Source organism: Amphibalanus amphitrite, unplaced genomic scaffold (assembly GCF_019059575.1).
Source record: "Amphibalanus amphitrite isolate SeventyFive unplaced genomic scaffold, NRLGWU_Aamphi_draft 002095F_arrow, whole genome shotgun sequence".
NCBI lineage: Eukaryota > Metazoa > Arthropoda > Thecostraca > Balanomorpha > Balanidae > Amphibalanus > Amphibalanus amphitrite.
Genome location: NW_024883588.1, coordinates 34,790 through 48,258, shown reverse-complemented (window position 1 = coordinate 48,258; position 13,469 = coordinate 34,790). Strand labels below are relative to the sequence as shown.

Genomic DNA, 13,469 nt, shown 5'->3' with positions numbered 1-13,469 from the left:
ATGACGTCACCGATCGGCCTGCCGCGCGCTATATCAGCGCCGAACACGATCGGTAGGTGGTCACTGTCTTTCAGAAGTCTTGGGTGCCGTGTGTGCGGGCGGCTGTGGTGCGGCGCCGGTTGAGCTTCAAATCAGAACCGGGATCGGTTTATAGTGGATTTTTCAGTCGGAACTACAAGATTTGGCGGCGTGCCAAGAGACTTACTTAGCGGCTTATCAAGAAGTACAGCACGAGCTAGTCAGGTGAGCAGCGCAGAAATTCCCCCGAGATTCTGACTGAAACCAGGGCTGAAACGAATGGAACTTGCGGCATGATTTGAACCAAAATTAGATATTGCAAAAGAGCAATCAGTTTTCAAAATATCTGTTGAGCTGTGATAAGATGACTCAATGCGATGCATATTTAATAAGCGCAACTTTACTGGTTTCTTCACCTCTACCATGCAGGGCAATATACAGCTGAAACCTAATTGCAAAGGGACTTTTTATCCCCAGAGGTGTCCTTTGCCTGCTCTTGGCACTAACAAATTGTCCGATTATTGTAAATGCAGCTGCTCCTTGAAACCGTCAAGATCATTACCTTGTCTCACTTGTGGCGACCGTTAGTGAGTCTGGGTGGTCTCTCCATTATCACAGGTTCAGCCCCAGCGGAGCATTGGTGGTGGTAGCGCAGTCCCATGTTTTCCCTAAGCCCTAAGGTGATTAATACCAGGTGGCGTCACGACGGCTCGAGACACTTTCTAAAAACATTGGATGCTCATTGCTCAACCTTGGTTACGGAGCGAGCGAAGCGAGCGTAGTCTTTCCTTAGATTAACGGAAATTTCTGAGTATTAGCGGCCGGCCGTGCGGACGCTTTTGCGAGGCTTATATCTCAGCAACCACTTGACCGATTTACACGGGGTAATTTTTTGTAGGGTAGCTTCATTCCTTCTACTAAGTATTGGACTATTCCCGATGCATGTGGGTGACCCCTTATGCACGTGCCACGCGCAAAACGAAGAGGTGTCAGTTTTGTAATTGTTGCAATATCTCGGTAACTACTTGGCCGATTGCGCTGAAAGTTGGCATGTAGGTAGGCACCCACTAGGCACTGCATATCCATGTGCCAGAGTTGGGGTGCTGCTGCACCTGCGCACGTGCAGGGGGCGTTTCCAGATCTCGAGAACGGCTGGACCGATGGCGCTCAAATTTGGTACACGGTTAGGGACCAGTTAGTAGGGTGCCGTGCACAAGTCAGTTGGGACCCATTCTGCACGTGCGCACGTGCAGGGTGCCGCTTCCAGATCTCGAGAACGGCTGGGCCGATTGTGCTCAAATTTGGCACATCGCTAGAGACCGGTTAGTAGGGTGCCGTGCACAAGTCAGTTGGAGGTACCCCCTCGAAATTTCGCACGTGCAAGGCTCACCCTCTCGCTCGCTCCGTTAGTCGCCCCAAAAGGCGCTATACTGGTAAAGAGTGGTGATAGTTGACAGTTGTTACTTTAGTCGTGAAGCTAATATGCTTGTTCTTGCATGAGTATAGGCTACTTCAAGTGAATGAAGCCGAGCAGTATCCCGTGAGAATCAATGACTAGTTGTTGGGATTGAGCCTTTTATGATCAGGCCACGTAGTCTCGACAAGCATTTTATATTAATTTGATTTATTATAATGCCAATTGCATTCAAATTTCTAAAAGAAGGATATTTTGAATCATGTAAGTCTGATGCTACGCTCAGTTTCTATTCATAAAAATGAAACAAGTTGCATTGAATTCATTGTTATTTACCATTAACACTCAGTAGGATACCGGCCCTTGAAAGTAAAAACGCTAGACTTTTACCACACAAAATGAAGGAGGCCAAAAAAATCCTCTCATGCAGCGGTAGCGGTCAGATTTCAGCCATTGATATGACCTTACCTAACTAAAACGTAACCATGCTGGATATACCTTCTCACATGGGTATCGCCCCGAGCAGGAAAGTTTGAGGAAAATGAGCTGGTCACGCTGACCACAATTCATGTACACAAGAGAGCTACCGCCTACCGGTAGATTGTATGCTCTACCTGTGAAGTGAGTGATTGCCTTCAATTTTGTTTCACGGATTTAGAAGGGGAATATCAGCAAAACGCTTCTGAGGTCAAAAACGAACTGCAGGAACCAGCCAATGTTCGTACTGAGGAAGGGTGTGATAATGTACTTCGTCCTGTGGCCTCATGGACCCAAACTTATAAAGTCCTAATATACTATTCTATTCATAGAGTTTGGTAGCTATTGCAATAATTGCATATTGATAACCGTACTAAGTGCAACGATTCCTGGGACCGTCAGCATATAAAAGGCTTTGATGTCAAAACACACACATACCTGCATACATACATATACGTAAAAATGGATTTAGGATTTATTGTTGTTTTTTATGTGTGATCTGCAGAGAGTGCTCTGAAATTCTTTTCATAGAATTTACAGATTTCGCAGTGTTTGGAGGATTCTTTAGAGCTAATAGCGATAAATAAGCTCACACGCCGCTTTTTAGCGCGGACTTTGAAAAAAAAATGATATGCAATGTGCACGGCTCTCACTTTTCGCCCAAAGAATTTACTTGCTTTGTTAGGTGACCATTTCAGTCGGACGATACCTTTTTTAGATACGTGAGGATGACAGGAATTGGGGGGGGGGGAGAAATTGTTCTGGGCAGCCCCGACAGTGGACCGCCAGTCCCAAACCCACCACCTGGAGCCCAGGCCGCCCGCCCGGTGTTCTAAACAGTTACCACACAGCCCGGACCGTGGGCATGCTCCAATAAGGGCTAATCGAGTCGAATGATGGTGAATTTTTTGTATTTTAGGGTATTGTATTGTATTTGCTAAGCCACGAGATGGACTAGTGTTTGCCTTAAGTAAAATCATTCGCTTAAAGACGATACCTGCATCCCCTTTTCCATTTGAAAAAAAATATATAAAAACCACCATTTGTTTCAGATTGCTGATGCAACATTCTTGAGTCATGTCTCCACTTCTACTATTCAGTCTCCTGGCGCTCTCCACCGTTCCTGGTGGCGACTCAGCAAACCTCAGCTTACAACGGTCGCCGCTAGATGTCACTCAACTCTCAAGAGCCAAAGTCCGGACAAAACGCTCTTTAGTGGCCTCAAATGTCATTGACGAGCACGGCAATCCTGTTTTTCTTCACTCCAACGGCGCCTCCGGCAAGCGCACCATCGTCAACCCATTTGTGTCGTCACGAAGAAAAGTGGCGTCACGTGACAGGCCGACACGCAGTCAATCGTTTAGAACGCAGACTCAGAAACTACGCAGGAGGCATTTGTCCGGTGTCCAAAGTAAGTGACTTTGCAAGTTGCCAAAAGGAAAAATCTTTAAATCATTAGTATCATTCCCTAAATCGATGTTTATTTCTTCAGTTAACATTTACCAAAAAATTGTTTTATCAACTGTTTATCAGCACATCGCAATAAACTTATGAATGCTCAATACATTATCGGAATTTCATCTGACTTCTATTAGATTGTCAATCTATAAGCTGTGATTTTGCATGTACTTTTCCAATATCAAAACATTCCATTTATCGATAACGCGCGCAACGAAAGATCAAAATCACAAAATGATGCCACCAGCGTAGAGTGACGTTACTACCTTTGAATGACGTCACCACTGTCCGCTCCAGGTCCTCGACAGACCCTACACGGCAGTCGCGGTTTCGCGACGGTACGTGGTAACCGATACGACATTCGCCCCGACCAGGGAGTCGTGCCGCATAACCGCTGGCAGGTGCGCGCCAATCACAATCACCGATACAACGCGGCAGCCAATCAGCGTCGCCGGTACAGCGCGCCGGCCAATCAGCGCGGCCGGTACAGCGCGCCGACCAATCATGTGAATCGGCAGACGACACAGAGCCAGCAGCCTTGGCGCGTCGTGACCAATCAGGAAACTTCAGGTAAATAATGCCTCCATTTTTACTTAGGAAAACTTATTATGATGGATGTGAGGCATAAGCGAATCCAGTAAGGCAGCTCGGACGCTGGTCATTGAGGGGGGCATACCCGCAAAAAGTTACCGCAGATTCAAAAAAAGTCTGATTTACATTTCTAAGGCACTGCTGAGCAGTGTGCAGTGTAAAGCAACGTTTTCCTTGTAAAAGTTGCTAAGTTTTCTACCAATGAAATAACCAACCTATTGCTGAAAAGAGGAATATGAACGATGCATCCACGCCTCAACGTCACAATTGAAAAACTTCTCTCTTTCCCTTCACAGGTTCACAGGGCCACCACGGTTCAGGGGGCGTCGGGGGCGCCGCCCACAGTTCCGGGGGCGCCAGCCACAGTTCCGGTGGCGCCACTCACAGTTCCGGGGGCGCCACTCACAGTTCCGGGGGCGCCGGCAGTACGGTAGCGTTTGTCACGAACGCCCCCACAACAGAGGCGCCCATTCCGGACGAACATCGATCGGAGTATGAACATGGTAAAAAGGAGTGTATTGAGCAAAGTATGAGGAGTATATAGGGTAGAGTGAGAGGAGTGCATTGGGTAAAGTGAGGGGAGTGTATTGGGTAAAGTGAGTGGAGTGTATTGAGTAGAGTGAGAAGAAATACGCTGGTAAAACTCAGAGTGTCACCGCAAAATGGCTCCAATCACAATGAATTTGTAAATGCTGAACTGATTGTGTAAAAGGTAAGAGATGGACTAACTGCGGATTTCATTTGCTAACAAATGTGATTTTTCTTACTCATTTGGCAGCATGCTAGTTTTCTTGTCCAAATATCTTGTTGAATTTGCAAATTTAACAGTATTTTACCAAGCTCAGCTTTGTTTATATCAATATAATTGATGCATTTACGCACAAATTGTTTCTGATCCCTTGAACTAACACTGCCCATAAAAGCATTTTGAATGAATTACAATAAAGTGGACGAGTTTTCAGATACCAATATTGACAGAGGTGTTTATTTTCAGGTCTGGAGCCGCATATGCCGCTGAACGCTGGAAAAATGGCGACGTTTCTGATCAAAAAGTCGACCCAGAGAAGGCCGTATGTGGACCGCACCAAGGGGCTCGGCACACTGCACACCAGTGAGTTACCAGTGAACAGAACCAAACCAAAACCGTACAGAACCATATGTACGTAACTAAAAACCAAACATTATCATGCAGAAATAAAACAGCCATACAGAACTAATTACTAAACATGCAGAAGCAAAACAAAAACAAACACATCACACAACCAAACATAACCTGAAAAACACACGAAATTAACCCTCGCACGACCAGGCCATTTCTCATAACACGAACGACCAGGGGGGGGGGGTTGTTACGACCCCCCCCCCCTGGCGTTTCGAAACGGAAGGTCGTAGAGCTTAGCGGAAAAAAAAACCAACGGATTGCTCCCAACGAGATCTCGCGATTGGTGGTATATTTTTTGGTTCTAGGTCAACATTTGACCTACTTATGACCGGTCAAATGTCAAATTTTCCGAAAAAATCAAACTTTTTCAACTTTCCGCGGCGATTGCGGCAAAACGGTGGGAGATATCGACTTGAAACCTTCACTATCGTGTTTCTTGATCAATTCTCTATCGTTTGGTATGTATTTCGTTTCCCTAGCTCTAAAAATGGCGCGTTGGGAGCGCCGGAAGTCGGCAAGGTCACAGTCGGCGGCAGAAATTCGAAAAATCAAAATGTAAATTTTTGAAATCTGATTGTATTTTTGGATTTTGGAGGTCCATTTGCTCCCTATAGAAGCTAATATTGCTGCATATTCCCATTGAGGTGACAAGAATTAGCAAAATAGTGGTTCGGGCGCTTTTCAAAAATAGTACCGGACGCTGTTCCTCTTGTGACGTCATACTTCATAGCTCCGTGACCTGACCTGACCCGGTCAATTTTCTTGCACCACACGATAGCCAATACTTGCCCCAACATGCATGGGAAGTTTCATCATGATCCATCAAACAATGTGGGTATCACCGGCAGAAAACCTAGGGATTCGGCGCACACGTTTGGTAACTGTCGGCCGGAGGCTGTACCTCTTATGACGTCATAACTCCGTGACCTGACATGACCCGATCAATTTTTCGGCAAAAGATGCGCAAAGGTTGCCCCAGAGGGTATTGAAAATTTCAGCCCGCTACGACAAGCCGTTTAGCGTGCACTTCGAAAAAACCTCAGGGGGGGGTTGTATCAACCCCCCCCCCCATAGGCGTTCTAGGGTTAAAAAGAACCAAAAAATGATGGAAGTCAAACAAGCAAAGAACCGACGACAATCAAGAAGAGAAAAAAAGAAACACTCCACTAAAAACAAACATAATAAAACCAGACAAACTGACTCTTTCTATACCATACCCACAAGGCCTCCGATAAAGTAGCTAAAATTGTGTCGATAACAGTCGCATACTTTTAATAATTGGCCAAATTTGCAACCATTTTGTTAGATTTTTTCCCGAATCCATGCATGGTGTTCATTCACTTTCTACATATATGCGTTTGCTCTTTTTCTTTTGTGTCTAGCTGCACAAGGTGAGTGACGATTAGGTAGGTATATAGCATTATTTAAATGCATTTATCCCCCAGCCCTGATCGGTATACGGCATAGTGCTGTGCTGTCAGCGTATCCTATCCTGCATCAAACAGTCCATTATTCTGCTGACATTTTTATCCACAATGTTCGGTGTTCAGGAAAAGTTCAGAACCTTGTCCTGTATCTCGCCCGTCTTCTCCGGTGAGTGTTGTGTGTCTGACCTTCTAACCCCATTCTCTCCCATGTCAGCACGACCAGTCTTCTGTATCTCACCGTCTATCCTCGTCTCCCATGTCAGTGTTTTGCGTCTGACCTTCTGACGTATCTGATCTAACGACGTCTCTCACCGGGCCAGTGTCCTGCATCTGACTGCCTCTAACACCGTCTTCCGCGTTCCATATACCGCATCTGACCTTCTTCCCCCTCCCTCTCTGCCCCCATGTCGTCACGGGCCAGTCTCTTGTATCTGACTCCATTTCTCCCCAGGTCAGTCTCCTGTATCTACCCCCTCTCCCCAGATCAGTGTCCTGTATCTGACCCTCCCTCTCCCCAGGTCAGTATCCTGTATCTGACCCCCCTCCCCAGGTCAGTATCCTGTATCTGACCCTCCCCCTCTCTCTGCCCCCAGGTCGTCGCGGTCAGTGCCCGGTGGTGGACCAGTCGCGGTGCCCCCCTCTGCCCAGCGGGCCCCTCCCCCCGTCCTGCAGTAACGACTACCAGTGTCGAGAGCCCACCACCAACTGCTGCTACGACCCCTGCCTCACAGTCAGCAAGTGCGTTCGGCCCGTCGGAAGGTGAAGAAATTTGGCCCTTATCGCCCTATCGCCAGAAAGACATTGTTTTGTAGAGGAGGGTAATATGTATTGCTGTTGCAAATAATATTCAGTGTTTTATTTGGCAAGGTTTCTCTAGACTCTAGCCATTCGAAAGTGAGGCCTTGCGCGATATTAAAGCCTCATTTAAGACGAAACCGTTAAGTTTTACAAATAAATCGATGAAGTAATTTATCGCTCACGATTAGTGTGATGTTAGAAATCCATTTATCGAGTCGTTAATCTCTAGTGTTAGAGGTGACCGATGTCTCCGTTATTATGCGTACTGAGTGTTACAAATGATGGAAGACGTTATTTTTTTTAAATAATTTTATTCAATGACCGTGCTAGAAAGTGTTTCCGTTATCGTATGAATTTTTAAGTTACTTTGTTAATTTTTCGACTTGTGTGATGTGTTTGGTAGGATGTTGTTATTGGAATGTCATTGTGCAAAGAAATTATTCGCGTTGTTGCTGTGGTAGCCGGTAGGTAATAGGTATTGCTAGTTATTGCATTACCACTCCATGGTGGACTGTGCATCATCGTTTTGTTTTTGCCACAGCTATTGTCACATCACTAAAGAAGAAAGAAATATCACCTTTTTGACACGATCTGATCTGATCAATCATTTCTTATAAAACAATGTTAAGTTTTTTTTTTTTTTGAAGCCAGCGAGTGTATTCAAACAAAGAAAACAGTACAAACATGCACCTCAAATAGGTATACAAATATGCACAGATAACTAAAGCTAAGGCTGAGCTAGACACGATAAGTCAGGACACTGAGTAACACCGCGCATGAGGTATGGAGCCAGGTCTGGGTCCGCCAGAGGGTCGCGGCTCAGATCGACATCTTGTAGCACAAAACTTGCCCTCATTTCCTCATATATCTTTCTATACATTATAAGGCGAGTAGAGATTGAGCTGATGGATTTTGAGGGTGATGATGGTATGTCTTGGTGTCCGGCAAAAGAGTGGGATGCTGATGGTGTGTCGTAGTCGTGGGTTTCAAGTTTCAAGTTACAAGTTTCAAGTTACAAGTTACAAGTTTCAAGTTACAAGTTTCGGTGACACGAAATTTTTTGTCAAGGCTACAGGTCAATCCGAGGTCACGGGCAAAGCCACACTGGCGGGACACATCGGTAACACCTTGAACCAGTTTCCAGGGGGGTCACCGTCTGCGAGGGGTGCAGGCTGCACGTGCTGGGGGCGGAAAACCGTTTTGACGTGAGGTCCTCTGGCTCAAAGAAATTTTGAGCTATCAACCTCAAAATCGATTCAATGGTAGTCAATCGATTCAATGTTAAGTTGTTATACATAGTTATATGTCTCCTGTCAAAAGGTCTGACTGCATGGGTGCAGGTGTTTTAACCCTCGCCGGACCTATTGGTTTTCTACATACGCGCCGGCCGAGGGGGGGGGGGGCGGGTACGACCCCCCCCCCTCGCCGTTTCGCCCCTGGTGGAGCTAGCGCGTCGCGGAAAAAACGAGCGTGTGCGCCGTTACGAGACGCAGAGATTGGTACCCGATTTTAAGGTCCTAGGTCATCCGGTGACCTCTGAGGTCAGGTCAAGTGCCTCAGGGTACGGTTCAGTTTTTGGTGAATAACTTCGCAAAAAACGGCCGCGGGCGCCGATTTTGGCAGCATCGTGTTCGCCTCGCTCAGGCGCGTCGAATGGTATACTTTGTGTCCGGGTCAGGTCAACTTGGGGTGTTGACCTCAGGTCAAGGTCAGGTCAGCACCCCCAGGTCACGAAGTTGGTCGAAAGAGGTCATGTCGCATATCATTCGATTCGGCAGGCCTTCCTGAGTCCATTGGTGCCTTTCCCGACTCGCTAGCTCAATTTGATCAAGAGTTTGAATCCTACGTTTTTTGGATTGGTCGGACCGTTCCTAATTCTCCTGTATTTTTGTGCGGTATTAGTGAGAGTTAATAGTGGTGCTGTATCTCATTAAATAGCAGATTTAATTTTTGATCAGAGGCCGGAAGACTGGAAGTTAAAACCAAAGTATTTACGAATAATATCAAGATAATATTTGTGGTTTTTGGCCTAATTTCGTGATTCTTTGCCTAGCTCATCCTTCTTGAATTTTGTTCTGTCAAAGAACGTGAGTCATTCACGCAATTTCCGCGGAGTTGCAAACGCTATTATGAAGGACTGTACTCTTGTTTTCAAGATGTCAGAGTTGAAAGAAATTATTTCTACAGAAGTTGAACGCCGTGTTGCAACAGAAATGCAGAAGCTTGGAAGTGTCATGGCATCAGATATGAACACCATGATTCGCAACGTAAGTGATGAGATCGAACGGCTGGGGAATCGTGTTAAGAACATGGAGGAACTCCTTCGAAATGGGGCACTGCAAAATGGAAGCCAAGCGCCCGATGATGCTATACAAGTTCACCGTTCCCAAGATGAGGAGCATGTGACTGGCGATTTACTCGACCAAACACAGCAACGCAAAACGAAGAACGACAAAGCGGAAAAACTCCCTGAAGACGGCGGCTGGACCAAAGTGACGAACAAACGGGCTAAGAAGCGCAAGGCTTTCTCCAGCGGAGCGGTGCTGATCGGCGGAGACAACGTCCGGCGGGTCCGTAACGCAGCACAAGAGGAATTCCGCTTCGAAGATAGTGTTATCTTCTCAGCAGCCGAAGAATCCCGCTGTGCTGACATCAGTCAAAAGCTTCCCTTGGCCATCAGAAAAACAAACGCGGAAGCAGTTGATGTCGTCCTTCACTTCGGGGAAAAGGACATACTGAACTCCACTGTAGACAATGTCCTGGTAGGATTTGTCCAGACAATCAGTGTGGCCAAGATGCAGCCGAACACACGTGATGTGGTTGTCTGCTCCGTCGCTGAAAGGCGTGATGCAGGCCAGCAGGCGGCAGATACAGCACGCCTCGTGAACGACCGACTTCAAGCGCTGTGTGACGCCAATGGAGCAAGATTTTTAGACCTCCGGTATCGGCTGAGTGAGTGCATGCACAACGGGATCAACAGGACCGGAGTGCAATACACCTGGGAAGGAGCCAGAAACGTGACACAACTGCTCCTCAGCGAAGTGGACGGTTTTTTAGATTAGTCGCTCGTGATCTTTCGTTAGCTGCACAGAACTTGGCCCCGTCGGAATCGAATGCAAAGCAAACCTGTAGATCGAAGCTTTCAGCTGGCAAGAAGCTCAGACTGGCACATTTAAATGTCCGGTCACTTGTGCCATCATTAGACGACGTCAACATTTTACTAATGGATAATGGCATTGATATAATGTGCGTCACAGAAACATGGCTACAGCCAGATTTTGACTCCCGATTCCTGATCTTCCCCGGATACAAGGTAGCCAGAGCTGACCGTCCGGCTGCTGATGGCCGGAGCGTGCGAGGTGGCGGTATCTGCATTTTGTACAGGTCCAATCTGCGCGCGGAGACGCTGAACGTGCCGTCAGCCGGCTCGCCGCTGGAGAGCCTATGGCTGAGCCTGGGCGGCGGCCATTCGGTGGTGATCGGTGCTGTTTATCGGCCTCCAGCCGCCCCCGCTGCCGCCACCGACGACCTGCACGATCAACTGCTTCACCTGCACAGCTTGGGACGGAAGATTTTTGTTCTTGGCGACATGAACTTTGACTTACTGAGTCCGCAGAAGCCTGGAGTGGAGCATTATAAGCAAATGCTACACGATTTTGGCCTCAAGCAAATAGTAACGCGGCCGACAAGACCTTGCCAGACGGAGAACGGCAGTCCGGGAACTCTGATCGACCACATCTTGGTACCAGCTACAGAGGATGGGACTCCGACTGCCATGGTGATTCCAAACAGCTGTAGCGACCATAATCTAATCATTACTCAGATTTCAACTGACCGTCAGAAGCAACCGCGACCCGCGGTCACCATCCGTTCAACGAGATCTCTGTCAGTTGACGATCTCTGCCTTGAGCTGATGTCGGCCGACTGGAGTGGTGTGTTTTACGCCTCAGACATGAATGAGAAGTGGTCCGAGTGGCTGTCAATTTGGTCTCCTATAATTGACAAGCACATGCCGGTGACCGAAGTAAGACCTCGTCACTCCCCCTGTCCTTGGCTTGTCAACAACGCACAGCTGCGCGACTCAATGCGTGCTCGAGACGAGGCGCGAGCGGCCTATCAACGAGACCCATCGCCACAGAACCAAGCGGCATTTCGAGACAGAAGAAACGCTGTTAAGAAAGATTTCCAGCAAGCACGCTCGTCTTTCTTCGCAAGCTCCCTAACAGACTCACGAGGCTCAGCATGGAAGGGTCTGCAACAGTTTTTCCTCTCATCAAAGAAGAACGCCGATCCCGTGGACACCACCAGCCACGAGATGGCAGACCAGCTGAACAACCACTTCGCCAGCTGCGGCCCTCGGGTGGCCGCTGAGACAGAGACTCAGAGAGAGGGACGCACCCCAGATGAACCCCGCCCACGGTGTGTCGTGAGTGGAGCCTTCCGTGTGCGTCCAGCAACACTAACTGAGCTAAGCACTGCACTGAGACAAATGTCAGACTCAAAGGCATCTGGGGATGATGGAATTACTATCCAGATGATTCGTATGACTTTTTCGGTGATTGGTCTCATACTGCTGCATGTTGTCAATTCTTCACTCGGATCCGGTTTGCTGCCTGCTGTCTGGAAAATCGCAAGAGTTCTACCACTCCACAAGTCAGGATCACGCTCCGATCCAAATAATTACAGACCAATATCAATACTACCCACTGTAGCGAAGCTGACTGAGAGAGTGGTGTGCAATCAACTCATGGACTATTTAATGGCTCACCACATTCTCAGTGACCGCCAGTATGGTTTTCGCCCAGGACACTCAACAGAGTGCGCAATGATGCATACTGTCAGCTTTATTGTTCAAAGCTTAGATTTGAAACAAGTCACTTGCTTGGCGACAGTAGATACGTCCAAAGCCTTTGATAGCGTCCCCCATCACCGTCTCCTAAATAAGCTTGGCTGGTATGGGGTTGACACGCATTGGTTTCAAGATTGGTTAAGCGGTCGCAAACAGAGAGTTCATGAAGGTTCTCTTGCCCATGTAACCCACGGTGTGGTGCAAGGGTCCTTGCTCGGACCTGTACTCTACTTGCTGTACGCAAATGACTTTGCAGAGTACATAAGCGATGCTGAAGTCGTCATGTACGCAGATGACGTCCAGTTTCTGCATGCTCACTCCAGTGCCGACCTAGCTACTCTGCAGGCGCGGGTGGCGAACACCCTCAGTGAAGCGCAGTCCTGGTTCGTCAACAATAGTCTTAAAATTAATCCGAAGAAAACAGAAATCATATTGTTTAAGACACGCCAGCGTCGTCAGATTGAAGAGTTCTCTGTTGACTTAGACAGTGTTATCTTGCGTCCTTCCCCTTCAGCAAGAATTCTAGGGTTGGACATTGACGAACACTTATCATGGAAAGCGCAAGTTTCTCTTGTAGTGAAACGGTGCTATGCAACACTTCATGGGCTATCAAAATTCTGTCGTGGTCTATCAGCTGAAGTTAAAACATTTCTGATAGAGGCGCTTATTTTTCCGCACATTTTATACTGTTTGAGCGTCTGGGGTGGATGTGGTATCACCCAGAAGCGTCGCATTCAGCGTGTGATTAATCATTGTGCCCGTATCATCTTCTGCAGCCGGAAGTCAGAGCATGTCTCACCACTCCTGGCATCGCTTGGTTGGTCCACCATTGACGATTTGATAAGCAAGAGAGACATGTCGTTCATCAGCAGACTGATGAGCCACCAACATGCACCACAGATCCTACAAGAGTCGCTTGTTTACCGGCACGATGTATCTGATAGAGGTACCCGTTCTACTTCAGCTGGACTTCTACAATTGCCCCGCGTGCGTACGGAACTCGCAAAGCGTTTCTTCAACTACCGTGCAACGGCCCACTGGAACGCCAGTCGTAACGGGTAGCCGTGTGTGACTAATGACTATGCATGCATGCATTCATGATGTGTAATGGGCAATGTTAAATGTAGTATTTGTGTTTACAAATCCGTACATGCGCGGTCTGAAAAGCCATCACATGGAGACCGTACGCAAATAAATAAATAAAAAAATAAATAAATAAAAGTTATTGACGAAAAACTAATTTGACCTTGATGACGTCATAAATGACGTCACGCA

General features: G+C 47.3%; 1 protein-coding gene across 1 annotated transcript; it reads left to right on the top strand.

The window, feature by feature from the left end:
* The first annotated feature begins 56 nt into the window (after positions 1-56).
* Positions 57-7,548, top strand: LOC122376310. The gene is made up of 6 exons (XM_043356116.1): positions 57-243; positions 2,962-3,320; positions 3,665-3,937; positions 4,255-4,461; positions 4,953-5,069; positions 7,141-7,548. The coding sequence occupies exons 2-6, from the start codon at positions 2,987-2,989 to the stop codon at positions 7,308-7,310; spliced, it is 1,101 nt and encodes a 366-aa protein (XP_043212051.1). The 5' UTR covers positions 57-243; positions 2,962-2,986; the 3' UTR covers positions 7,311-7,548.
* Positions 7,549-13,469: the final 5,921 nt, after the last annotated feature.

Coding starts and splice junctions, on each gene's coding strand:
- LOC122376310 (XM_043356116.1), top strand. CDS start 2,987: ATGTCTCCACTTCTACTATTCAGTCTCCTGGCGCTCTCCACCGTTCCT. Junction 4,462..4,952: donor TCGATCGGAGTATGAACATG/GTAAAAAGGAGT, acceptor GTTTATTTTCAG/GTCTGGAGCCGCATATGCCG. Junction 5,070..7,140: donor GCTCGGCACACTGCACACCA/GTGAGTTACCAG, acceptor CTCTGCCCCCAG/GTCGTCGCGGTCAGTGCCCG.